The sequence below is a fragment of the Accipiter gentilis genome, chromosome 3 (assembly GCF_929443795.1).
Source record: "Accipiter gentilis chromosome 3, bAccGen1.1, whole genome shotgun sequence".
NCBI lineage: Eukaryota > Metazoa > Chordata > Aves > Accipitriformes > Accipitridae > Astur > Astur gentilis.
In genome coordinates this window covers 29969539-29996765 of record NC_064882.1, presented here as the reverse complement: position 1 = coordinate 29996765, position 27227 = coordinate 29969539, and the positions used below count along the sequence as shown (strand labels likewise).

Sequence of the window (27227 nt, the reverse complement as noted above, 5' to 3'; positions counted from 1 at the left end):
AAAATACATCACTCATATCACCTGCAGGCCAGGGTGTGGGTAGCTCAATTATTTCAGTGTTTACAGCTCACTGAGTTGTGAAGGGCAAGTGGAAACTTTTTTACATTACTAAACAGCAGTTATTTGAGAACTAGCACTGGAAGGAGATATGAATGTTTTGTCTCAGATTCTAAAAATAGAATAATAAACAGAGAGGTAGAATGGATGTATCAGTGTTCCCTTATGATAAAGGGAAAGAAAAAACAGAACTCAACTCTGATTAATAATTAGGTCATCTTTTTTAAAAGAGAGAGGTAACATTTCAAGAAAAAGGAACCTGATTTTTGTTGTGCTATTAATCAGTCCATGTCTGTACAGATCTTAGTCTCATATTTCTTCTGATTTTCATATATATTTGTAAGGTAACCTGTAGGTAGTTTGCTAGAATAATTAATTGCTTATTTTTTCCCCCACCATGTTGATTATTGCCTTTTTTTTTTTTTGGCCATTAAAATATACAATAGCTCATCACAGCCTGGTGAAGTTCACAGGTATCCTTGGCATTTTCCTCCAAGTTCTGAGCAGGTATGAGAAAAGTCTGTTCTACCCCAAAACATGTTTAGTGTCCACTAAGCTAAGGAAAAAAGCAGGAGAGCTTCAGTGCAAGGTTCACACTTTCCTATGGAATCTTCCTTCTCTTGGACTGACGTTAATATAGATACTATAGCGACAGATACCAATATCTGCATTCAACTGTAGTCATTTGGGAAAATATTCCCTTCGGTCCACGTTCATCATGCATATCCTGGGCATCCCTTTTCTTTATTCTCCATCTCTTTCAAAAGACAACTACTTTTCTTAAACAGCTACCACTTCACAACACAGAGTTTAGGCATTCTTGTTCTCCAGCTGCAAGGACCAGATGTTGGCCACTGGTGGGGCAGGAGGACCCGACAGGAGGGGTCTGAGGCTGCTGCCAGGCAGTCTCTGCTGTCCCGCTGCCCCTCTGACAGGGCACAAGAACAGCTGAAGGAGACCAAGCACACGAGGTGACTCAGCAGAAGGCGACTGGCATCATCCTCACTCGCAGCTGCTACTCAAGCCGCCAGCGGCGTGAAGTAACAAACAAGCACGCTTTGAAGAGTGATCCCGGCTTCCCTGGTACATGGGACTTGCTATAACAACAGGCAAGCTTAGTCCTTTGCACAGTGTCTAGAGAAGAGGAGGTCTCTGGGTTATTCGGAGGAGTCAACGGGTTGCAGGCAAATAGGCGGAGGAACTGTGGGGCAGTTTTGACAGGAATGATAGAAAACGCCCTAGCATACTGCTAATTGTCAACATGGGGCAGGGCAGCAGTTTCAGAGGAAGTTCCGAATAAAGAAATCATAAACCAGAAAGACAACAACAACATTGTAGGTATTTCTGGATGTTTTTCCAAAGTGTTAGGACAACATGGGGGGAAAATACTGATATGGTCATGTGGAAAAAAAGTGTAGAGAAGTAAAACGAGCATCACTCCATTTGAAAAAACAAGCAAGCACACCCCACTGATCTCTGTTCTAAAGGAAGAAAAATGTTTTCATGTAAGCATAAGTGAGGTATTATTTGTGCATCTGTCTGATTTGCATCAAGCCTGGGACCCAAGATGTGACCAAAGTCAAAGTGGGTTAGCCTCCAGTTCTCTGTACCAGTGACCAGCGTACTTTAGTTCATGGTTGAAGAGCAGCTGTTGGCAAGCCTTCAGATCAGAGATTAGAGCTTTTATCTAGAAAAATCCTTAAACATCAGCTTCTTTGTATACACTTTGGGATCAGTTACCTTCTGTTGTTGACTCGTTATCCAAGAAATTTGAACTTACTTGAAACAGTACTGTCTATTGCATAGTTAATGCTCTATCTACCAGGCTATTATCTCAGCTGCTCTCTTCACTCAATTTTGAAGCCCATCTTGACCAATACCAAGCAGAGAAAAGTAGTTTTTCTCCCTGCTACACTTTCTCCATCTATATATTCCCTACTTGAACAAGCTCGTCAACCTCTCTTCTGATAAAGGCCCATTCTCAAGACCCATATCTACTGTACTATCTATAACAAATTGCTCAGTAGATCAGAATTGCACGTACTGGATTATGGCACAAGGAAATCCTAGGAAATAGAACTATTTTTTTTTTCATTCTTTATATGGTAAGAGGTTAAAACTTCATCTGATCCAGATCTAATAATCTCAGAGGAATTAAATAATACTCTAAACTAAGCAAGAGGTGAAAATGAGAACTACAAAATTTTAGAACTGCATCTTCAGAATGGAAACTTCTGAAACAATTAGGCAGAAAAAGACCCCACCCCACTGCTCTGGAAAGGAGCTCCTTTTTTGAAATTTCTGCTACAATCTTTAGTTATAATGCATTTTTACCCAATAATGGGGAAAAATCAACAAACCATCATTAGGTAAGGCAAAAAAATAACATATTTATGGATTTTTTAATTTTTTTTTTTTTTTTTAAAGACAGTGATATAAAAATGACTGTTTAACAGTAATCAACCAACGAATATCACTTTGCAATATCTACTGCTCCTCCAACTGATCTGGGTGCTAAGTACTCTTCAGATTTATGGCAAAGCAACTAGTTAGATTTTCAGTATACAATGGCTCACAGAAGGCACAAGTTGAAACTTCTTCCCAAAGAAAGAAAACAGTACTGTACATGAACATCAGTTAGATCCTTGAACGAAGAGACTAAGAAAGTGGCCACTGGGAAACTTACACGAAAACAGGGAAAAAATATTTTATGTATAATCACAGCTTAAACCACATATGCTCGACAGAGAAAGAGCAAGCACTTTGATTAGCAGATTAAGCATTCAGAGACAAGAAGTATTATATTAAGAGAATGGAGTGTAGAACAGGACATTGTAGGCGAAGCATTAAAGCAGAAACATAGAAACAAAAGCAGAAGAAATACACTGAAGACAGTAAACTAGCAAGCTATCATACAAGAAAATACAGAATAAATAGCTTTAAAACAAGTTCTAAATTTGTTCTCAAAACCTGACAGTATTGATTTTGATTTTATATTGTATTTTTACCTAGTCTAGTTAGTCAGAACCAGGTTGGGGTTTTTTTTTTTATTCTTTTCCTTTTCTATTCCTTCCCTTTCCCCTTATTTTGTAATCAAACAAGTGCATGAACAAAATCTGATGTGGCTACATACTTTTAATTTTGTGGAAAATGAGGAAAAAAAAAAGTATTTTCCTTACAGGTTTTCATATGGTTTGTCAAAACTGGGAAGCGTGGACTAGAAGAATCGGATCCATTTTTAATGGAGACTATCACTTTACACATAGAAAAGAAAAATCAGAAAACATATGTCATTATTAAAGGTTGAAGTATAGCATCACCTCCCCCCCTTTTTTTTTTTTCACTGCATTTTTCAGCTTCCAGGTTAAACTGTATTTGGAGGCACCGTATTGTCATGCTGCACAAGTTCTGTCACCATACATACACAGTCTATGACATCCCATAATACAGATATTCATCCTACCATAGTACATGAGAATGGATGACAAAGAATGGATGACAAAGGAGAAAGCCAAACATGTTGGAGGGTGATGCTTCCCACTCTGAAGCAAGTTCCAATAAGTAAACACATCAATCTGTAACAACTGCAACATTAGGAACAGTGGATTGTGATAAACAGGTTGATTTTATTCCTTGCATCATTATTAATATAAACCACGATTCAGACAGCTTTTGAATAAATACTTGTAAAATAAATTATTTTCAAGGGCTTATTCTGATTGTATCATTCCAAAAAGCTTAGAAGGCTATCAATATTGCATGAGCTTGACAGTGACTCATAAGGTGCTCATACATATGTTTTCATTAGTTAATTGAGCTTATCACCACAGAGAAAATATTAAAATTCGGTAGAAACTACAGCATGGGAAAGTCAAGACAGAGTAGAAAGTATTGTGGGTACCTATTCAAACATTTTCAGAATGACTGGGTTTTTACCTACCAAAAAAAAAAAAAAAAAAAGAGAAATGAAAAGCAATCTGTAAGCTTTAAAAAAATTAAGACAAGGAGAAATCTTTTACCTTGAGAAGTTCTTACTGTAGTAGAGTCAATAAGCCTGAAGATAAAGCATGCAAGACTTGCAAGGGAGATTTTATGGACTGTCCTGTGTAGAGGTAGGAAGACATAATAATCTCCGAATAAGGTCAAAGCAGGATATTTCTGTGACGTAAAAAATTATGCCCCACTAATCTCTTGAATACTTCAAATGAGTCAATAAAACAGTGGCACAGGGACAGAAAAGAGGCAATTAAACTAAAATCACAGCCTTAGGGAGTCTTTAATATTTCAGATTAATCAGACAAGGATCAACTATTTAAATAATTGAGAAGAATTAGTTATCAATTCCAAGATTTTCACATATAACATTACAGTACTTATGATTGGGAATATATCTGATGTTACTATATCCTTAACATCATTTAAGTTAAAATGTCCTATTAAGAAGTGGGAAGAGGCTAAAGTGATATGCGGGGGAATATTTTCCTTGTTAAAATCTCCAGGCACAAAGCCTTTGAGGTCAATTAGAATTTTCTTGAATTTATTGTTTTAAATTTTTGAAGTTACTGACCTATTTTGCAATCAGCAATAATAAATCAGTTTTGTCTTAATAGATTTTCTGAAAATTAATGAGCGAGCAAATAGCAACATTAAAAAAGCTACTATAAAAATTATTATAAACTAATTAAAATTGAATAATAAAGGTCACAATAGAATTACTTGATAAATCAACGTATTAACAAAGTATTATTTTACATCCTAAATTAACACAATACATTATAAATCAATCTTGGGGTCGACAGATGAATTAATTACATAATGTTAATTCAGCATCAGAAAATTGAGGCATTGCTTTCCTTTAATCTAAAACCCCAGATGATACTCTAGCCAGAACAGTAATCCTGACCTAGGTGGTAAAAGACCCAAATAGCCCTTCTGATTCTTTTGCTCAAGAGAGGTTTCCCAGAGCAAGCAGTGAAATCAATTTAGCTGGTCTTAAAGCACCAAAAATAGCTATTCCAGCTCAGCACTTCAGCACTCCTCAGATATCTGCTCAGGAGCGAGTATTCTTGCTTCCCGTTGTACACTGCAACACTAAGCACGTACAAGGACCTTGCCTGGGGTGACAAATAAACTACTCTTGCAGTCTAATATGTCAGATTCCAGTAATCCTTCTTTAACCTTGATGGCAATTAATGACTTCCAGATATCAGTTTTGAGGTTTCGGAGAGGTATTCAGGGTGCAACATAAACTGTGTGCCTACATTTCCAAAGTTGGTTGTAACATTGAAGACACTCTTGCCCATAAAACCAACCCCAAACCCTAAATGAACTAGGTGATACCCTTGATGGACCCCTGCACTGACACACACAACTTATAGGAGTTCTGAAGTAACCTCAAGGGTTTACCAGGTACCAGCACTATTTATTTCTTCTCAGTAGCTTCATGAACGTTGCAATAAAATGCATGCAGTGGCTATTGAGGGCTGCCTTGGTTTTGTACAGAATAAAAAAAAAATTAAAAAAGAATCTGGGGAAATAGCCGCAGGACATCATCTACATTTAAGTCTGTTGCAACAAAGACATATTATTCTGGGGTCTTGAATTCTACCATCCATTGCCAGTAAAAGTAGTATTTCACTAAGCGGACTGTGTTGTAAGATGCCATTTCCTTCGGTTCACGTTCTCAGCTTTTGCAGTAGGGATTCCTCAGTCTCATGAACATTAGCGGCAGCAGTAGCCAACTCAAAGGTTTACAGGGACTACCAAGGAAAAAAAAAAGTGTATGTTTAGGTAAGAAGAGGAAGGAGGGAGGTGGGCGTGATCTCTGGTCCAGAGTTTACAATTTAGATGTTATACTTGACCTACCAAAACGGTTTCGCTCATGCAGCTGTGCAATGCACAGCATGGACAAAGCGCTGCTAATCCAGCCGCAGCGGGGCAGTTGCAAGTGCTTCAGTTCTGCTAGAGTGGGCAATCCCAGTCACAGTTCACTTCCCAAGTGAAACAGCACAAAAACAATTTTTCCAGCATAACAGATTCCACGGTAATGACTTATGGCAGCACAGCTGTGTAGGTCAAACTCACCTACCTCTAACTTTGCCACACATAACCCTGGAAAATTCAGTCATGGTGAGAAATGTATGCAGATTAAAAAACTTGTAGAAAACAAAAGGAAACAGTGAAAGGATTATAAAAGCAGAATAATACAGTAGAGGTCACATTAGACTTGCTACCCAGTCACTCAAACATTATATGGTCATGACACAAAAGATAAGCCTTCCTTCCTGAAGGATAGCTCTGAAGATATTTTGCAGTGTCTTCAAAGCAGGAGTTGGGATATTCAGTAAAATAAAAAATACATAGGAAATCAACTCCTAGACTCTTTTACTTCAGTTTTCAATAAAAGTTGCAGTATATGTAGTTGTTTTAGCTATTGTGTGCTTGCACAGTCTGTAATGCTTCTGACTCCGCAAGAAAACAAACAAAAACCACTCTAGACATTTTCTCAGAACATGAAATAGATTCATTTCTTTCTGATCTAAAAAACATCTAAGCTATGGAAAACATTTGGAGACTCAAAAGGCAGTATTTGAAACAGTTAGCTTTGCCTTAAAATCTTGTTTGCTTGTTAAAAAGAAATAAAGAACTGTCAGAACAAAGACTTCTAAACACAGTTTTGAAGGAATAAGGTCTTTGGCAGTCTGCAACCCCCTAGTGAGAAAGCTTAGTTTTCAGTGTTAACAGATTGTTTGTACATCCTTCAAAGGAGTAATATATGCCTAAAACTTAGATTTCATTATGGCGATTACAATACTTGTCAGACCCAAGAACCAGAGCTTTCTACAGAAATTGACAGTGGACTTACACTCCCGATGGTTGTAGAGAGAACATTTTGTTAGAAAGTACTCATTAGCACAAGTTTGAAGTGTTGCACTTCTGGATATTTTCCATATGAACATCCTTCCCACTGGAAAACAGGTTGGATTGGAAACTTAAGATTCACTGGCAGCAATGTTTAGGTTTTTAAAACATAAAAAAACAACAACAACAAAAAACAAATTAAAAGAACAGTGAAGCCTGTGAAACTGGTTATGAAGCTCTGTGTGCTAAACTGGTAAAAAGTTCAAAACAAACAGAACATTGTACTTCTTCACGCATTAGTCAGTTATGTTGTGGAACTCCTTGCCAAGAGACAGTCATACAGAGAAAAAGTTACAAGACAAAGAACATAAGAAAAAAAAAATCCCTGCAGACATATTAAATGCAGAGAGGTGATATCTTCTGACTTTAGAAGTCCCCAAGATATACATCGTTTGGGAGTGGAATACTGGGTAAGTGCCAGTAACGTGATTTTTATGTTCTTTCACACCTTCCTTAAACACTGTCAAGGCCACTCACAAAGAGTGGATTCAAAGTGAGATGAATCTTTGACATTAACCCCTATAATAGCCCCTATATTCCTAAATCAAAACAAAGTTAAAACCAGGACTGAAAGACTATTTAATCATCCATTTCTACTAATTATGTGTTCACAATATCGTGGTAAATGCTAAAGAAACACTCAGGGGGGGAAAATTGTGAAATTTCCTTTACTAACTTCATAATGGGTTGCCCCAAGAAATAAGTGAGCATAACATCCCGAAATTATATTCAATCGGAAATTTGAGAATTATTGAGAGAAATTTGATCTATTCATCCTTCTGCTGAATATAGTAATAATGCACATAAAAAAGCCAATGCAGCTACTTTCAAAGCATAGACCTTTTTCGAGTAGCTTGATAAAAGGTAGCACAAGAAGAAATAACTTTCATAATCTAGGTAAATCCTGAACTGCTGACAATTTATTGAGATTATATTTTTTAACTTTATTTGTTGTAAGTTATTTTCTTTGATGTTTTCTCTCCCTACAAATTTATTACCTGTGCTAAATCAACAGAAATGAGGTGGAATCTCATTTATCACTATGTGGGAACTCTTGATAATGTAAGCATTTTTATAACACTGCATTATGTATCATATAATAGGAGCTGAGAATGATTTTATTCATACTATCCTTAAATAAAAAATAAGAAAGCAGTAAGAAGTGTTTCTTTTGAAATCCTGATAATAAATTGCTTTTTTGTTCATGTTACTAGTACAGAATAATTCTAAAAGTAATTTCAGAGATACTTGCAAGTCTAATTTCAAGAAGCAGAAAAGATACATTTCAGTTACCTGAGAAAACTAGCATCCACTTGTGGAAAAGACAGATAACACTTGCAGTTAGGCAATATTTATAATCTCAGTCTAACTTTTTTAACTATGTTCTTGTGCTTCCCCCCAAATTTGCATATTTTTAGACAAACTCTCTATTAGCTCCAAATTTCTTACAGAGCAGAACAGTGGGAAAACAGCCAGCTTCCACTTGGTTTATGACTTCATCTTTCTAATCTGATCTTCTCCCTTGGTATTGTCCTTTGAGAAAGCATTCTGAAGGTTTAAGCAATTTTCAAAATACAAACCCTCTCTCCTTATACTTGGAAATAGATGTGCCAAGTCAAAATTAAGACAGAATTCCAATACACTAGTGATCTATAGGATAGTATTAAGACTGCCTAGCTTCATTGTCACAACAAATTTGACATCTAAATTCAAGATGCTAATTAGAGTCTCTACATTGCAAAAGTGCTGATTAAGTGGTTCAATGCTGCAAAAAGGGTAATACCATTCCTCCCCCTCTTCTCACTGCGCGACCCCGCCTGCCCTCTGTTATTAGCTCTAGTACTTGCCGGATTGCACAGTTAAACCTATTCAACACAAAGGGGGGGGGGTAAACAAATCACTTTCTATGCTGAGGTAGTTTTCTGCAGGTTACTGAACTGGTTTAGCACATGAACAGATAAGGAACAGAACTAGCACAGAACAAGTGATGGGATTATACAGCCAGAAACAGAGAGGAAAGAAGGGACTGGTGAATGGTGAGCTGACAGATTGGGCCCTCATCCATACATAGGGCCTGGACATGCCAGCTCCTTGCGGCACAAACAAAAAACCCAATTCTTGTGATGTTTAAGTCACTATGCATTTTATATATTGCAGCGTAACAAAGATAACAGACTCTTATCTCTGCTAAAATAAGAAAGAGTTGATTATTTTTAAAAAAACATACATTTTTGACTCTATGTTTAAAAAGACCTCATTGAAGAGTCTAGAGGACTTATTTTAGAGACGTTTGAGCAACAGATCCAGCAGAGAAGGCAAGTTCTTCAGAGTTGCTTGAGTTTGGATCGGATGGCTTATATCGGATGGCACGTGACTGACAGAGAGAGGAGTTTTGGTATATATAGTGAAATGAGTCAGTACAGTCACTGAGAATACCTAAATAACCCCCTGAAAACAAGTGCAATAAAACCTATAAATTAAAGTATGCTATGATACATTGAAACATATTCTTACTTGAATTGCTTGCAAATACGTGTAATGGAATGACTATCAAAATAAATGAAAATAAAAACTAACCATTACCTTATTAAACTAGTGGATTTATTGCTATTATTTGGGACGATCTTTTTCCTCAGAATATTTTTAATATTGGCATGTAATGTTGATTCTTAGTTTTCTAACCTGTTTTTATTTTTACTTTTACAGCTATATCTATGTATCTATACATATATAAAATGAAATGTTTAATAGTGTCTTGGAAAGATCCATAGTTTTGGAAACTAAAATATTCTTAAAAATCTGTTACTTCCCAATCCTTAGTGTTTTACTGGAAGATCTTCTACAAGACAGTTTTATACTTAACACATTAATTGCAGAGTGTCAACAAAAATCCTGCAAAACCAGATCACACATTTAAGGAAAAAAAAGACTAGGAAATAAATGGCTGAGCAGCAGTACTGCATATAAGGCTCCGATAAGTAGATTGAACTATACATTGTACTAACTGCCCCTGCTCTCTTGACTGCGATGAGCTGCAGGAGAATCCTCCACTGGACTATGCTGACAAGTTTTAGCCAAATAAAGACACACATAGAATTAGACCAAGCTGAGAGTATGACAAGAAAATTAATAAGCTTAGAAACTGTGATCTGTGAGAAAGGGTTGGGCTTAGGGAGAGAAAAAGAGCAAAGGTGTATGGGAACAGTATTCAAGTGTTCAAAATGATATTCCAAAAAGAATGAACAATTACAAGGTTTCCACGTCTAAGGCAGTATGAGAAGTAACTGGCTTACCTTTTAATAAAAGAGACTTGGCTTAGGTACTGAGAGCCCACCCACAGTGTAAGCTATTAAATTAATCTAGCATAACAAAAACCACGTAAACCAGGGAAAATGGTGAACTGTGAGCAAGGAAGACTCTGAAAAACAGATACTGTTCTTGATACTCATCTGTATAAGTACTGCCCATCAGCCTTGAAACTAAGCAAAAAAGGCATATAGGACTCTTAACACTGACTCCAGCCACACACTTCTGATGTTCCAAGGTCAAAGTATGGTTATACCAAAGAGCTATGGCAAGAAAGTTGAAAGAATTGGGAGGGGGAATCTCAGCTTCTTCATACAGAAAAATTTACATTATGAAAAGGAGAGAAGAATATAAAGTATATATTGCTCTCTACATGAAAGAAATTGTATTCCTAGCTGAGTAGTAAAACAGGAAGTTGAGATTCTTCTGGTCTCACATCGGAATCTAAGCTTTGTCTCCAATATATTGGAGAGAAATATTTTGCAATATATTACATTTTCCAATATACATATCTTTGCTCTCTTAAAAGAGACTCAATGAGCCATAGCCATTTTAATTTATTCTTTATCATGCTGCTCTTCACAGGGACTGCTATTCTCCTCTTTTCAATTTCAGTGGCAAAGTAGACTTCAAGTTAAATTTGATGAAAAAACCCACAAAACTGTAACTTTACATATATTTGTTCATAATAATAAAATATGTATGTGTGTATATACATGTTCTATGGTCATGCCGAGAACAGGTTTCAGCTATGAACTCTAACTTAGAGTAACAGTTTTAAAAACAGATGATAAGCAGCAGCCTGTTTTCTCCAGAGATACACAGACTTCTCACCCTGGGAGAGAATGAGGGGTCACAAAGTCAGTTCTTCCATCGTAGCCACAGGCTTTGCACTTGGGAATGATGAACATATGCAACAAGTCATTAGGTTAAATATTGGACAAAAAAGAAATCATGGAGGTAATAAACTCCCATGTCTAATGAAAGTTTGCATCTTGTTATAGGTTTTGCATTATTTCTATAGAACTCAGTAAAAACTTTGTAGGACTCCATTTGTTTCACCCCGAGCCAAACTGTAATTCTTCATTAAAAGGTAAAATAAAAATTTAGTTTTAAAGTCTCTGCAACTGTAACAACTACTTATTTTTACTCTTTATTTACCCATTCTTAAAGTTTAAAACACTATTGTTTCTGTAGACATTAGTTTTTAATAATGATGGATATGCATATATTTGACCAAAAGTCAAATCTAAAGAGCAAGGTTATTCTTAGCCCTCTGTGGCTGTCCAAGAAGATTAAGTGGATTTATTCAGAAGAAAGGCACAGCTGTAGCTCTGATACCAGCTGAACCAGGGGAAGACAGAGAGCCCAGAAGAAAGTGCACCATTGCCCTCATATAAGAGTCTACCAGTAGGTACGTGCTCTTCCAACTTCTGACATAACATCTGTCTTTTTCTAAGCCTTAGGTAGCAGGACTGCTATCTGATTTTTCCTAAGGGCACTAGGTAGCTCCAAACTAAGACTAAGTTGCGATGTTGCACAATGTTTACTTCTCTATTAGGGGATTTTTATTACATGAAAGAAGAGTGCAACTTGCTCAAAATAGACAATGAACAAATAGACAAATTAATATCCCAGCCCGAGTTGTCAGATCCTATATGATTTAGCATATTCCATAACACACTATCATTCTTCTTTCTTTTTGCTCTGCATGTGCCACATCTCTGCAGGTTTTCAGAGAGCTAGATGCACTTTGCCACTAGGCAAGACTTTTTCATGGGATTCTAAAACTCCACATGGAATAAATAGCATAGCACGTGATGCGTGAGCACCGCCCCTGACATTCTCATTACAAATAATCTCTTTGTTAAAATCTGAGCTAGAAGTCTTTTCTTTGTTCCTCACAATCCATACTTCTTCATTAGCAAAACCCTTTCCATATAAAATTAAACAGCCAAGATTAGGAATTCTGAAGCTACTTCTCTCTGTCAGATGGTCTCTATCTCAGAACCACTGCCAACTTTTTGGTACACTCTTGATAGTCAGCCTTGCACGTATTCTTTACAAGAACAGAAAATATATAAAAATATATACTTTCTTTTAGCCCTTTGATCTGATAACTCTTCTAGCAAAACAAGTTTTAACTCTTCATTTAACACAAGGTATAACATCTCTAAGAACTTGTTCATTGTTTAAATCCAGCTTTGTATCCGTGATTGAAACAGTTTTAACATAAATTATGTCAATGCGAGCACAGGAGAAATTCTTAAAATCCAATGTATAATGACTTCTCCCAGCTGACCAGTCACATATAACACTTATGGAACTGATAATACCATTAAATGTATTTAAAATGCTTCTGAAACAACATCTATACTTAATCTACTTTTTACTTGGCAATTACAATATAATGAGAGGATACACACTGCCAGATAACATCTCGGCTGAAAATGACAACTTAAAAAACCATAATCTGTTTATAGCTTAAGTATAAATATATGTACCAACCAAAGCAATATAGGCAATTTAAACAGATATTAAAATGTCTGCAGAAGGCTTGCTCTACTCTAATTAAATTCTTTTTAAGCAGATTTAAGTTTAATTATAGCAGCCTGAGCATGTAAACAAATTTTCTGACGCTTTAACACATCGAAGCGGCACATTTAAGTTTGCATATACCATTAGGAAGACTAGCGTTTTCACCCTCAGAACTAGTAAATAGTAGGACAACTTTCTTGCAAAAGTCAGGCAAAGACACAAATTCCTGGAGTATTTCTAGTTCACACATACACAGCTGCAGCACTGTAAATTATTCCTTCTCCCTCCCACAGCTCCATCATCAATACACTATACAGCCTTGTTTCTTAATTGCTAGCTTTGCTTCCTTTTCACCAAACGGTTTCTCTGCCACAATAACCCAACTTATTTCCCTAGATTAAGCTTCTGGAGACTATTTCTTTAAAGCCCGAGTCCCAAATCCCATGTTTCTCTTGTATTCAGCATCTGCTGCACTTTGAGACCAGGGGAAGGTTTTTAAACCTTTCTCAGGGAAACTCAGTTGCCTGTGCATCCACCAAGACACCTCTGAGTGCATCCACCAAGACACCTCACAGAGAATCACCGAACATTTCGGTAGGTCCACTAAGCTGAGTCAGGGTTACCTGAACAATCCAACATCAAGCACTGAAGAGAAGAATACTTCCAATCCTGCCTTTCCCCAGGGCTAAAGGCCCTAGAGGAATCCCATACTGATGGCTGCAGTCTCAACAGCTGAAACACATACAGGTAAACTTCTCTTTTAGAAGGTAACACAGAGATTACTTCTTTTCTTTCCCACAGGAGATTTAGTCCCTCCCAGTCTCACGTAATACATATTAGCTAAGCAACTAGATTTGAGAGACGTACAGTCTCATCTTTTCCTCCGTTAGTGAAAATTCAGGCCTATTTCACCCATTTTCCAGATAACTGACTGCTACCCATGCCACTCGGCCAGCCTCAGGTCCAGCCACCTCATCAGCTACAGCCTGAAAAATCCAGCAGTTTCACTCACCTCTGATACTGAAAGACTCTTTCCTTTCTTGTTTGAACAAATTTTCTGCTTCTAGAAACCATCCTGCCTCGCTGAAGCCGACCTTTCCCCTGCAGAAAGGGCCAGGGTCACTGAAGACACCAGACCATAACCCTGCGAGCTACAACAACCCTCAGGTCAGGTGCAGCTCAGAAGAAGCCTTAATTAATTAGGAAGCAGGTGCTGCTCATCTGTCCACTAATACAGCTGTTGGCTCTCCACGTTGTCTGCTTTGTATAGCACAATGGAAAATATTTTTTTAGAGCAAGACTTGCATTTTTCTCCTGTAAATTATCACCCATAAAAAAAGAGTACTTAGATTGTAAGAGTAATAGAGGGGAAAAAAATCTTTTCTTTCTTTCATTGTGTGGAAGTTTCTTGTAACATTGTTATTCTTAAATTTCTTTAAAATTGCTTTCAGCATTTTTTTCCCAGAAATATTCAACATTGGCGTACTGGATTCCCACTGACGTCTCTGACTTTAAGAAATAAATAGTTGGGCCAAGAATGTTTTTTTCTTACCTTATACGTGGTAAAGTTTAGCAAACTTAATTTTGGCTTACTCCCTCTTGGAAAACGTATTCCTAGATACTTATACTAGAAATGTTTAAAAGCTTTTCAAAGACTTCTCTGAACTTTTCTGTATTCTTTCTTCCCATATCCTATCTGTAAGATAGAAATTGCTTTAAGAAGCATTATTGTTTTAAGGGTTTTTTTCACAGTTTTATAATCAAAAAGATCACTTATTCTGTGGTTCGTTTAACACATAATACAGGCCACCTAATCACATCTGATCCTCTTTTATTAAACTTAAAATTCCCATTCAGTTTTTCTAGAAAGGAATAAATTCTTGATTTTAAAAGTTAAATCTGGCAATGTTTCCCGTTTTGAAATTTAGTTAGAGCAACCAGTGGGTTTCTTCTCATCTTGCTTGACACTGAAAGCTTCCCCATATTGCTAATCATTTCTGTTACCCTTCACTGACTTTTTATTTTCCTGCTATGAGCTCATCGTTTTACTATTTTTACCAGGTATCTTTTTGTAACATTCCAACAAAACCATATGAAAATGATGCCTGTACTCTGGGGAAGAAGTAACTTCAGATTCTCATTATCCTCCCTTCATCCAATATTTACCAGATGAAGAAGAAAGAAATTCTAAAATGAAATCCTACTACAATTTAGTTTCAATCACATTTTATTTGTAGAATTAAAGTTTATTAAATAAGCATAGATTTGCCTCTGCTTAAATTTGACCTTCAAGTGCAAGATTTAATAGGCTAAATATCAAAGTAAATCAGGGTGGTTTGCTCATTCTTTTGCGTTATGAAGAGCTGCAAGGAGGAACTAAAACATGAAATAAAAACAGAAGTCACAGTTAGCTTGTGAAGGCAGATTAAGAAAAACTATGAGCATTAGAAAGAGTTAAGTTATAAGCTATTCAAAAGGAAAATACTTATAGTATTCTTTTATATATTGCTCATCAGATATATGTGAAATGTAATCTACAAAGAACAGTATTTATTTGTGGGCAATCCCATGGAGAGTACGAAAGTTCCAAACAGTTTACTTACAATATTATAGCTATATTTATTAACAAATATATAATTAATAACAAATATATAATCCACCATTAATTTTAGCTAACATAATTGCGTACAGGAAATAAGCAACTTGTTTCAGCAAGTAGATACATAATATTATCGTGGTTATTCTCAGTTCTCTTTCTATTAATACCTTTGAAAAAGATGTTAATTAATATTAGAGAAACTCTGTTTGTAATGCACTGTCCCTGCACGGACAATGAAAATACTGATGTTAACATCACTTTAAACAAAACAGAGACAAACCAATCAAGAACGTCTTTCAAAAAAAATCCAACTACAAAATGGCATATTGATCCTTGATCCAAAATAACAGAATTTCTGACTTTCAGGGCAGTCTTCATAGACTTCATTTATCAGAACCTAGATTTGGACATCACATATTTTTTTAAACCAAGCTCAGATATGTCTTCAGACCACAAGGACCTCTCAGGTCAGGGAAAAAAAAAAAAAAAAAGTTATGAGTAGAGAAGTCTGCGAGATGTTTCAATTGCTTCAGAGTACCTGCAAGCAGAGACAAAGCACACACCTTCTTATTGTAGTCTGACATTTATTTCTATTTCTGGCTAAACCTCAAAAGTGTCCAGCTGGGTGAAAAAGCAAGCAAGTAAAAGATGGGGGTGTCTGTGGCAGTCAGGGCCTTGACACTGGCTGTGGAGAAGGTTGATTTTAGTCCTATACCATCTAGTATTTCATCCATACTGAGTAACGCACTGCATAAAGGGCTGGAGCAATCTCTGCTTATGCCCACTGAGTTCTCCCTGCCTAACACCTCCTCATTTGGTCAAAATAATAACCAACCAAAATAATCGACAAAATTGCTCCGTCTGAAAGGTAGGGGGGGATTTTCAAAGCGGCTTGAAGAAGACACTGGTGAGGTCTCCCCAAGACAGTTATCAGGCGGGGAACGTACAGGGTAGCAAGGTCTGCGTACGGAACCTGTCCAAGGCAGAGGTAGGAGCAGTCAACCCTGGTGCTCGGACATCCTGGCAAAGCAGAAACCAAAATGAAACAGGCAACAGCCCTATTTGTTTAAACGATGCCTGAGAAACAAGATAATTGAGAATTAAGGTGAAAATGTGTGTTTTCATGTTTGATCCTCCCCTAATTTCTGTTGTTATTTATATCACGCTGGGCGTATGCATAAAAACATTTACGTGCAGAATCTTGCACTAATGGCTGACTGTAGCAAACATGGAGATTTTAATTTAATCTTTCCTTTTAAGTGAAATTCATCTTTAAACTCTGTATTAATGAGTTTGAAATCAAATGTTAATCAAAGCTTAAAGGATCAAGAAAGTAATGCTGAAACTGTACAGAAAGTTAAGTTTATAAAAGCAGCTGAAGAATAACCTCTTCCCTGTTAAATTAATTCTCTTTGTGTTTAGGGCTATCTGCTCCCATTCCCTCATTCATTCTCTGTCTGGTGGCCCACCATACTCTTCTCCCTTTATACAACATCTATTTTTCACATACTTGTTCAGGTTTTTTTCCTCTTTACATTCTATATAACTGTCTTACTGCACAAAACTCCACCTAGAAATACAATTACTTAAATAAAAGGAAATCCATAGTCAGAATCAACGTGACATTTGCACACACCCCATATTTTCATTTACCCTCCATTTTAAATGTCTCCTTTTCTACAGTTTGCCCTTGCTACTTGTAAAGGCAGTAATCTCTCCCCACTCGGGACTGTATCTCATTCCATCAGTGTATTATACCTAGCAAAGTAAGAATCTAATATTGGTTCAATACAAATACTGCTGTGACAATAATTATGGAAATGACAGTTAGTTATAACTTTAATTTAATAAAATGATAAGATCAATTAACAACTGATACATGAAGTGGTTCTTGTATTTTTTTTTAATAATCCTCCAAATAATTAAATCAAATGAAATAATTAAAGGGTGAGAATTATAATTTAATCAAAATGAAACCTGTTCCATTCCTAATTTGAGTTCATTGCAGTAAAGCAATTTGTTAAAAGAATATTACTCAGGTTATAGTATCATGCATTCATGTGATGAAACGCCAGAACTAAATTTCCCATAGAACTCTAAGCCAGGTGCTTTGGGCATATGAACACTGATATGATCTTTAATTACATGATTTCATTATTTTCCTTCAAGACCTTTTTTTGCTACATTTACAGAAAGGATGGTACTCATTTAACGAAATGCTATTTAATATTTTCTTTCCTCCTGTTTATCCACTCTGGTCTCACAACTAATTTGTTGCACACTATTCAAGACCCGCTCTGAAGGAAGAGAGTGATATTTTCCTCATCAGCTTTTTTACAGAGCTCATCATGATAGGGCCTAAATATTTCATAAACATGACCGAATTTACTTTTATAAAATCTCTGTGACACAATTGCTCCTAGTTTGCAATAGAAACAAAGGGAACTAAATACAAGTTAGGTTAAAACTCAAAAAAAGGGGAGAGCGAGTGCAATTCACATTGGATTTAGAATACGAGAAATTTGTAACGCTTGCTCTCCAGTACTGCCCAAACCTGGTGCAACCTCAATTCAAACAGCATTTCTAGTTTGGACCTCAGAGTTTCTGGCACACCAGTATTCAGGCAGTAACACAGAGCTGCCACGCCAGCTTTGACATCTGTAAGCACGAAGCAGCCTGAACTCCCTTACCCAGAGGGGCCTCGTCGTGGTGCAGTATGGGTGGATCTGAATGGCAGAACACTTGGCGCCAAGGGGATGTTGCTCCTACATACACCTATATTCATATGTTTCACAAGGTTTTTACTCTGTTGGAACACATATTCTAGTTTGTCACGGTTTAACCCCAGCCACCCACTAAGCACCACGCAGCCACTCACTCGCTCTCCCCCACCCAGTGGGATGAGGGAGAAAATCGGAAGGAAAAAGGTAAAACTCGTGGGTTGAGACAATAACAGTTTAATAGAACAGAAAAGGAAGAAACTAATAATGATAATAGTAACAATAATAAAATGACAATAATGATGAAAGGATTGTTGTATACAAGTAATGCACAATGCAATTGCGCACCACTCACCGACGACTGATGCCCAGTTAGTTCCTGAGCAGCAATCCCCCCAGGCCAACTTCCCCCAGTTTATATACTGTACATGATGTCACACGGTATGGAATATTCTTTAGGCCAGTTTGGGTCAGCTACCCTGGCTGAGTCCCCTCCCAACTTCTTGTGCCCCTCCAGTCTTCTTGCTGGCTGGGCATCAGAAGCTGAAAAATCCTTGACTTAGTACAAACGCTACTGAGCAACAACTGAAAACATCAGTGCGTTATCAACATTCTTCTCATACTAAATCCAAGACACAACACTATACCAGCCACTAGAAAGGAAATTACCTTTATCCCAGCTGAAAGCAGGACATAGTTATATATCCTCTGAAAGTAATACTGCTCTGAAAGTAAGAGTGCTCCATGTGGTAGCAGGAACAGAAGATTCACTCCTGAGCCACAGTCCTGATTTGAACTAAATGCTAATATATTCACAATGTATAGACAACATTGGGGTCAACCAACAGTAATCTCACTTTTTTTCCAGAAGTGATAGCACAGGACTTTGTTAATGCTGCTTCTCTGCTACTTTGCAAAACAGTCCCACTAGGAAGTGGGATGTAAAAGTGTACTCTTTTTTTTTTTTTTTTTTTAAATTTTCAAGGTTAGCCAAAAAACTTGAGAATAAAGAATGGCTGTCACCTATTCTAGAGTACCACTACACAACCAAGCATGCAAGAGCCACAGAGCCAGAACAGGGAATACAAATCTCTGACAGCATTGTTAGGATACTATAGAACAGGAAAAACTGAGGTTGTCATCCTTCCTATGCAGAGCCTGTAAAATTGCGCAAGCATCCTTGTGATCAGAGAGCAGGAAAAACAAAATAAGCACTGTTACAATTTTTTTTAACCCTATGTTATTAATCTCTTTCTAATGAACTATTAATATATATGTCACAACAATGGTGACATCCTGACTTCACTTAAGTGAAGTGGAAAAAACTTTTCCACTTAAGTCAGTGGAAAAAACTATTGACCTTTATGGGGCTAAAATCTTACTTTAAGAATTAAAATATAGACACTGTCCAACAAAAGCAGAGAAACTCCACAGCAAATTTTCAGATTAATGTGAACACTACCACTTAACTGCTGAGAATAAGGGTGACTTAAAAATAGTTCAGGCTAAGTAATAAATCTCTGTAACTTTCATATAGACAAGAAATTAAACAAAGTATTTCAGGTTAAAAGGTTCTATAAATGAATGCAATTAAAAGGGGTGATATTTTGCCAGTTGTTGATTTCATTTTAATAGAATTTTTCCCATAAATACTTGTTCATGATAATCATACACAGTATTATCCACCTCTTATGCCAGTTTAGAACTGAAATAGGATTTTGTGAGGGCAGACTCACAGTTAGGTCCTTATAAAGTATATCATTGCTGCTCTCTGCTGGTCAAAGGAATTATTCCTTTATTTAAAACCTTGTAGAGGAAATTCAGAAAATTTTGTAGGAAGCACAGTAAATATCACAGGAATAGGAAGATCTTTTATGGCATTTAAATCACCATCTCAGTCATCACAATGATTTGGTTTCATTGGTATGCCTGTATTCCTGAGACCATCAAAATTAGTAATAAATACTGGAATTACACAAACAAAACTCCACCTTCACAGACCATGACATTCTAATTCATAGATGTATACATCTAAAATCACTTTTGCTTCAATACTCAAATTGTGAAATCACAAAGCAGAGCCTAAAATTCCTTAGAAATCAAAAACGATGAAAATGTAATGCTATGAGGTTCACCAGACATGATGGGACAGTGCAATGTTAGAACTGAAGACCATTTCACAGATCAAAGACAAAAAGTTCCATCGCCATTTCATAGTATTCATCACAGTGAGCAGTGTGACAATATTAGTGTGTAGATCCTATTTTTTTAACTGTAATTTTTTAACAGAGGCTGCTGACTGAAATTACACTGGCATCCAAGAGGTTTTACTTCATTTTCATATTATTAAAACAACCATTACTAATTTTATTTTGTGATCCTATAGAGTTTCTGCTGTCAGAATTTGTGGTATACCTGACTTGTATTTCAAGAGTGTTCCTTTTTTTTCCAGGTCGCCAAGTAGCACTGTAAAATTTTCTTTTCATTCTGTATTGTAATGTGGCCCAGTTCTAAACTCAGAACTGTAAAGGTCCAGAAATACAGAATTTAAAGTTGTAAGTCACAGTTCTGCAGGAGTGTGAAAAAAACAGAGGACAACTGTCAGATTCATTCTTGATGGATAAACCATATGGCACAGAAGGAGTTAGAATGAGAGGAGAAAAGTGAGGTACCTAGTGCAGTTGTAGAGAAGCCTGACTGAGAAACAAGACTTTTGCACTTAACGGCAAACCATGATAAATGCAATGGTGTAGAGGGTTTGTGGTGCAAGACTCAAATGTAAAGAGAGTAAGGAAAACATTTCAGTAGTTAAAATGTAAAGCAACAGGGTTTCTGTTGTGCCATGATCTGACTTCAAGGAATGAAGATTTGCACAAGATTGAAATATCAACATTTTCTGAAATATAAAGGCGTTGTGTCCAGACTAGATCAACTACCTAGTTACTAAGGAGGATAGAAAAAGGAAGCTACAACAATTATGAGTCAGAGTCCGAACAAAACCTCCAATTGTATGGACTATCTGCAAAAGGGGTAGTTTTAGATAAAGCCCTTAAGGAGCAAGACCAAATTTTGGTTCAGTTCAGGTTTTCTAACTTCGCCTTAAAGGACCTAATTGAATCTGTATATTAGTACTATGACAACCAGTACAAACTTTAATAGATCTCATTTATAATATTCCTAATGTTAGCATTCAGACCTTCATAAGTATGAATTACCTGGCAAAAGTACCCTCTGAGCCAGAAGGATGGCTTATGTGTGAACATCCTTTTTTCCCCAACCTATGTATACTTGTTACTCTTGGAAGTTCATGCACAGTTAACAAAATATATTACCCAGCATGTACTTAAGACATGAGCAACTGTCTGATCAGTGTTATCTTGTGAAAACCTGCTTTGATTCTTTGCCTCAGCTAAAGTGGCAAAGAATTTTGTCAAAAAAGAACAAACAAATATAAGTTTCCTACCATTTCTAGTTTCAAGCATCTTTAAGATCTTACTGGACTGCTTAAATTCTATTTGAATTCTGATATAAATACAAGTCTCACTTTTGGAGCTCTGAGCCAGGTAGTCCTCAGTTAAGTGGTGGCACTGGGTAACTATTGCTCAGTATGAATTGAGATTTTAAAAGCGGCTCCAAAATAAACAACATCAAATTACCATAGTGTGAAAATCATTTCCTCTTTTCATAAAGAAGTATTTTATGGTAGACTAAGCTAATTTTAAAATTTGCTCAACTATGAGATGAAAATTATACCAAATCAGTATATAAAAAAGTAAGACTCCTTCCACAAATCATATCAAATAATATAGTATCTGTACCTAGCAAGAAATACAACTCAGTTTGTTCAGTTAATCAAACAATTTATTTAGCAAAGTACGGAAATATGAATAATTTATTTGTTTTGACTGCAAACTCATGTTTTTCTCAATGAAATATCTCAGCACTTGTACATGGACACATTTAGCCATAGTCTGGGATTACAAAAATTGATTTGGCTTTGAGCATAGAACATTAAAAGAAATTGCTAGCTGAAGAATATATTCCCAAATGGCTTAGCTTTACTTGAGGTCAATGCACTTCACTTTATGACAACATAAATAAGATGCAGAAAAACATTTTGTGATTTCTGTGACTGTTTTCTAAAACTCTACTTTGGATTAAGTAGCTTACAAAACATACCGAAGCGATTGTCCAATATATTGCTACAGACAGAAATCTCCAGGCTTTCTTGTACAAATATATATATCCATAACATATACACTTAATTATTCCAAAACCATCATTACTGGTGAAAAAAGTACATGATTAGAACAAATACAAAATTACATTTTACTTCCTTTTTTCCTTAATTTTCATTTTTATGTTGTCATTCCAAGTTATCAAGACATTGATTTCAAATTGTTTATTTTTAATTGTTAATATTAAAATTTAATCAAACAACCATATACCAACATTCTTTAATGACAACTGTGAGATTTCAAAATGTAAGCCTTATAAGTATCTAAACTCTGCAGCCAATTTAATTTCCTAGTGCAAAGAGCTAGGACTTCAAATCCAAGCATGAAAAAGCATCAGACCATTCATTACCTTTATCAAAACCACAAAGATTTGTCGTGTCCATCTCTATTAAGCAAGAATGGTTTTTAAACGGTTTCCCATAAAATTTCAGATAATTTTCGCTTGGCCCATGCAATGTAGCCAAACCCTTTTTCACATCATCTGAGAAAAAAGAAGATAATTCTAAACCAAGTCAACATGTAAAGCTTGTTTGTCACTCAAGCCCTTTACCTCCCTTCTCGGAGAACAGCTTCTTATAAAGCCACTTTTGTTGGTGGTTTTGTGGTAGGTGATTGACATATTGTGATTGGGATCACAATCACTTGCTTCACCTCTCTCCCACTGTCTGAATAAAGTATGGATTTAGATTAAGAACTCAGGTTCAGTCTAGGAGAAATTCTGAGCAATTTAGGCTGTTACATGAAATTCAGAGAATTGTTCTTTCTGAATGCATCTCTTTACTGGATTCCCAAACACAGCAGTGCCAAGTCTGCCTCAACTCTGCTTCACCACCTTGGCATCACTGTGGTCAATGAGATTGCACCTCCCCTCCACAGCTTTTTCGACTGTTGGTTTCTTTATCACCATGTGCTCATTCAGAGCAACAGCACGAGGGCAGGCATCTGGATGTGGTAGAAGCAGTACACTATGGTATACTATAAAAAGTATAGTACACATCTTACAATGTAATTTTTACCTGTTCACCAGCAGAGAGTGAAGAAATCAAGGCTTCCTAATGAAGTCTCTAAAGATATAAACAATCTGGGACCCACACCCAAAGAGATGGTAACCCTCTCTATAACCCCATGGCTAAAAGCAACCACAGATAGGTTAATTCAGCTACCTCTCTCACCATCTACCTACACATAAAGTTAACTTAACATCCAACTAATAAGCACATGATAATATTGCCTTACCAAGCTTTACTCCTCATGGCATTTACCATTTTACCTTTCCCCTCAAGCTGATAAACCATTTTGTGTCACTGAAGTCTGAGCTCAGCATGAAACGGGAGGAGGTATGAATCGCACTCTGTGTTAGACTCAGTGGTTTTAAATGAGTACCCCAGGAGACATAATGAAAGAACTCAAATGAATGCTTTTACCATTATCATTTTCTGTAATGATTTTTGTCGTGACTGATAAGCTCCATCTTATTATGAGATACGGTAACCATTTCAGATTTCTGTGTGGAGAGAATGAAAGTATGCTGAGACCAGAGAAATGTAACTAAAGGAAATTGAAAAAAGAAGAGAGAAAGCTTGCTGTCATAATGGTAAGTGTTATTTATCATATATGCTCAGGGTGTCTTTGGGATAAAAGCACAAACTTCACAGTGGAATTCAGTTCCCACAAACATTACAAAAAATTACAACTTCCTGGGGGTCTGGGGGAAACAGTGAGGAGCTGAGTAGACACCTTCAAGAACCTGCCTGCTCCTTCACACTTTGGCCATTGCTCAAGGGGAAAGCAAAGTGACACTGACTGATGACGGGCTTTTCTCAGGTCTTTCTAAGAGCCAAGCACTTGCCCAGGGTCATCACAGAATCACAGAATGGTTTGGGTTGGAAGGGACCTTAAAGATCATGTAGTTCCACCCCCCCTGCCATGGGCAGGGACACCTTACACCAGAGCAGGTTGCTCAAAGCCCCATCCATCCCGGCCTTGAACACTGCCAGGGATGGGGCATCCACAGCCTCTCTGGGCGACCTGTTCTAGTGCCTCACCACCCTCCCAGCAAAGAACTTCTTCTTTACATCTAATCTAAATCTACCCTCTTTCTGTTTAAAGCCATTACCCCTTGTCCTATCACTGCATGCCCTTGTAAAAGTCTCTCTCCGGCTTTCTTGTAGGGCCCCTTTAGGTAGTGGAAGGCTGCTCTAAGGTCTCCCTGGAGCCTTCTCTTCTCCAGGCTGAACAACCCCAACTCCCTCAGCCTGTCTTCATAGGAGAGGTGCTCCAGCCCTCTGACCATCTTTGTGGCCCTCTGGACTCGCTCTAACAGGTCCATGTCCTTCTTATGTTGGGGGCCCCGGAGCTGAACGCAGTACTGCAGGTGGGGTCTCACCAGAGTGGAGTAGAGGGGGAGAATTGCCTCCCTCGATCTGCTGGTCATGCTTCTTTTGATGCAGCCCAGGATACAGTTGGCTTTCTGGGCTGCAAATGCACATTGCCATGTCATGTTGAGATTCTTGTCAACCAACGCCCCCAATTTCTTCTCCACAGGGCTGCTCTCAATCCATTCTCAGCCCAGCCTGTATTTGTGCTTGGGATTGCCCCGACCCATGTGCAGGACCTTGCACTTGGCCTTGTTGAACTTCATGAGGTTTGCATGGGCCCACCTCTCAAGCCTGTCAAGGTCCCTCTGGGTGGCATCCCTTCCCTCCAGCGTGTTGACCACACCACACAGCCTGGTGTCATCAGCAAACTTGCTGAGGGTGCACTCAATCCCACTGTCCATGTCACCGACAAAGATGTTAAACAGCGCCAGTCCCAATACTGACCCCTGAGGAACACCACTCATCACTGGTCTCCACTCAGATATCGAGCCGTTGACCACAACTCTTTGAGTGCAACCAACCAGCCAATTCCTTATCTACTGAGTAGTCCATGCATCAAATACATGTCTCTCCAATTCAGAGACAAGGATGTGTTGTGTGAACGGTGTCAAATACTTTGCACAAGTCCAGGCAGATGACGTCTGTTGCTCTTCCCTTATCCACCAATTGTGTAACCCTGTCCTAGAAAGCCACCAGATTTGTCAGGCATGATTAGCCCTTACTGAAGCCATGTTGGCTGTCACCAATCACCTCCTTATTTTCCATGCACCTTAGCATAGTTTCCAGGAGGATCTGCTCCATGATCTTGCTGGGTGCAGAGGTGAGACTAACTGGCCTGTAGTTCCCCAGGTCTTCCTTTTTTCCCTTTCTAAAAACAGGGGTTAAGTTTCCCCTTTTGCAGTCAGTGGGAAGTTCCCCAGACTGCCACAGCTTCTCAAATATGATGGATAGTGGCTTAGCCACTTCATTCACCACATCTCTCAAGACCCACAGATGCATCTCACCAGGTCCCATGGACTTGTGCACCTTCAGGTTCCTTAGATGGTCTCGAACCTGATCTTCTCCTACAGTGGGCAGTTCTTCATTCTCCCAGTCCCTGTCTTTACCTTCTGCAATTTGGGTGGTGTGGCTGGAGCACTTGCTGGTGAAGACTGAGGCAAAAAAGTTATTGACTACCTCAGCATTCCCCGTGTCCTGGGTAACCAGGTCTCCCATTTCCTTCTGGAGAAGGCTCACATTCGCTCTAGTCTTCCTTTTATCACCAATGTACCTATAGAAGCTTTTCTTGTTGCCCTTGACGACCCTGGCCAGATTTAATCCTATCAATCAGGGCTTTAGCTTTCCTAACCTGATCCCTGACTGCTCAGACAATTTCACTGTATTCCTCCCAGGCAACCTGTCCTTGCTTCCACCCTCTGTAGGCTTCCTTTCTGGTTTTGTGTTTGTCCAGGAGCTCCTTGTTCATCCATGCAGGGCTCCTGGAGTTTTTGCCTGACTTCCTCTTTGTTGGGATGCATTGCTCCTGAGCTTGGAGGAGGTGACCCTTGAATATTAACCAGCTTTCTTGGGCCCCTCTTCCCTCCAGGGCTTTATCCCATGGTACTCTTCCAAGCAGATCCCTGAAGCAGCCAAAGTCTGCTCTCCTGAAGTCGAGCGCAGTGAGCTTGCTGTGTGCGCTCCTCACTGCCCTAAGGATCTTGAACTCCGCCATTTCATGGTCACGGCAGCCAAGGCTGCCCTTGAGCTTCACATTCCCCACAAGCCCCTCCTTGTTGGGGAGAACAAAGTCCAGCATAGCACCTTTCCTCATTGGCTCCTCTATTACGTGGAGAAGGAAGTTGTCATCAGTGCATTCCAGGAACCTCCCGGATTGCTTATGCCCTGCTGTGTTGTCCCTTCAACAGACATCGAGGTGGCTGAAGTTCCCCATGAGGACCAGGCCTTGTGAACATGAGGCTGCCTCTAGCTGTCTATAGAGGGCCTCATCTGCTCGGTCTTCCTGGTCGAATGGCCTGTGGCAGACCTCCACTATAATGTCACCTGTCCCTGCCCTCCTTTTAATCCTGACCCATAAACTCTGGGTCAGCTCCTGATCCATCCCCAGGTGGAGCTCCATGCACTCCAGCTGGTCTTTGACACAGAGGGTGACACCCCCTCCTTGTCTCCCCTGCCTGTCCTTCCTAAAGAGCCTGTATCCTTCCATTCCAACACTCCAGTCATAGAAGCCATCCCACCACGTCTCCGTGATGCCAGTATGATCATAGCCCTGCAAGCGTGCGCACAGCTCTAATTCCTCTTGTTTATTCCTGATGCTACATGCATTTGCATAGAATCATTTAATCTGGGCCCCTGATGAAGCTGACTTACTAGCTGGAATTCCTCTGTGTTGCTCTTGAGGTGCTCTCCCGCTGACCTGTGATCCCTCTCCAGGCTCCGGACATCTATTGCCGTCACTCGCATCCAGCTGGTA

The 27227-nt window shown here is 38.2% G+C and overlaps 1 protein-coding gene across 9 annotated transcripts in view; it reads right to left on the bottom strand.

The window, feature by feature from the left end:
* Window positions 1-27227, bottom strand: part of KCNIP4 (potassium voltage-gated channel interacting protein 4) — a 460551-nt gene that overhangs the window by 163456 nt on the left and 269868 nt on the right. Inside the window, exons 1-2 of one of the 9 annotated variants that reach the window (XM_049795582.1) lie at window positions 4077-4162; window positions 3237-3311 (exon numbers count right to left, since the gene is read on the bottom strand). The exons of 7 other annotated variants lie outside the window; for them this stretch is intronic. In XM_049795582.1, coding sequence (XP_049651539.1) covers window positions 3237-3246 — 10 coding nt within the window. In that variant the 5' untranslated portion in view covers window positions 3247-3311; window positions 4077-4162. Of the gene's footprint in view, window positions 1-3236; window positions 3312-4076; window positions 4163-27227 lie in introns of those variants that run through there. One more of the 9 variants, XM_049795593.1, reaches the window with a different exon arrangement.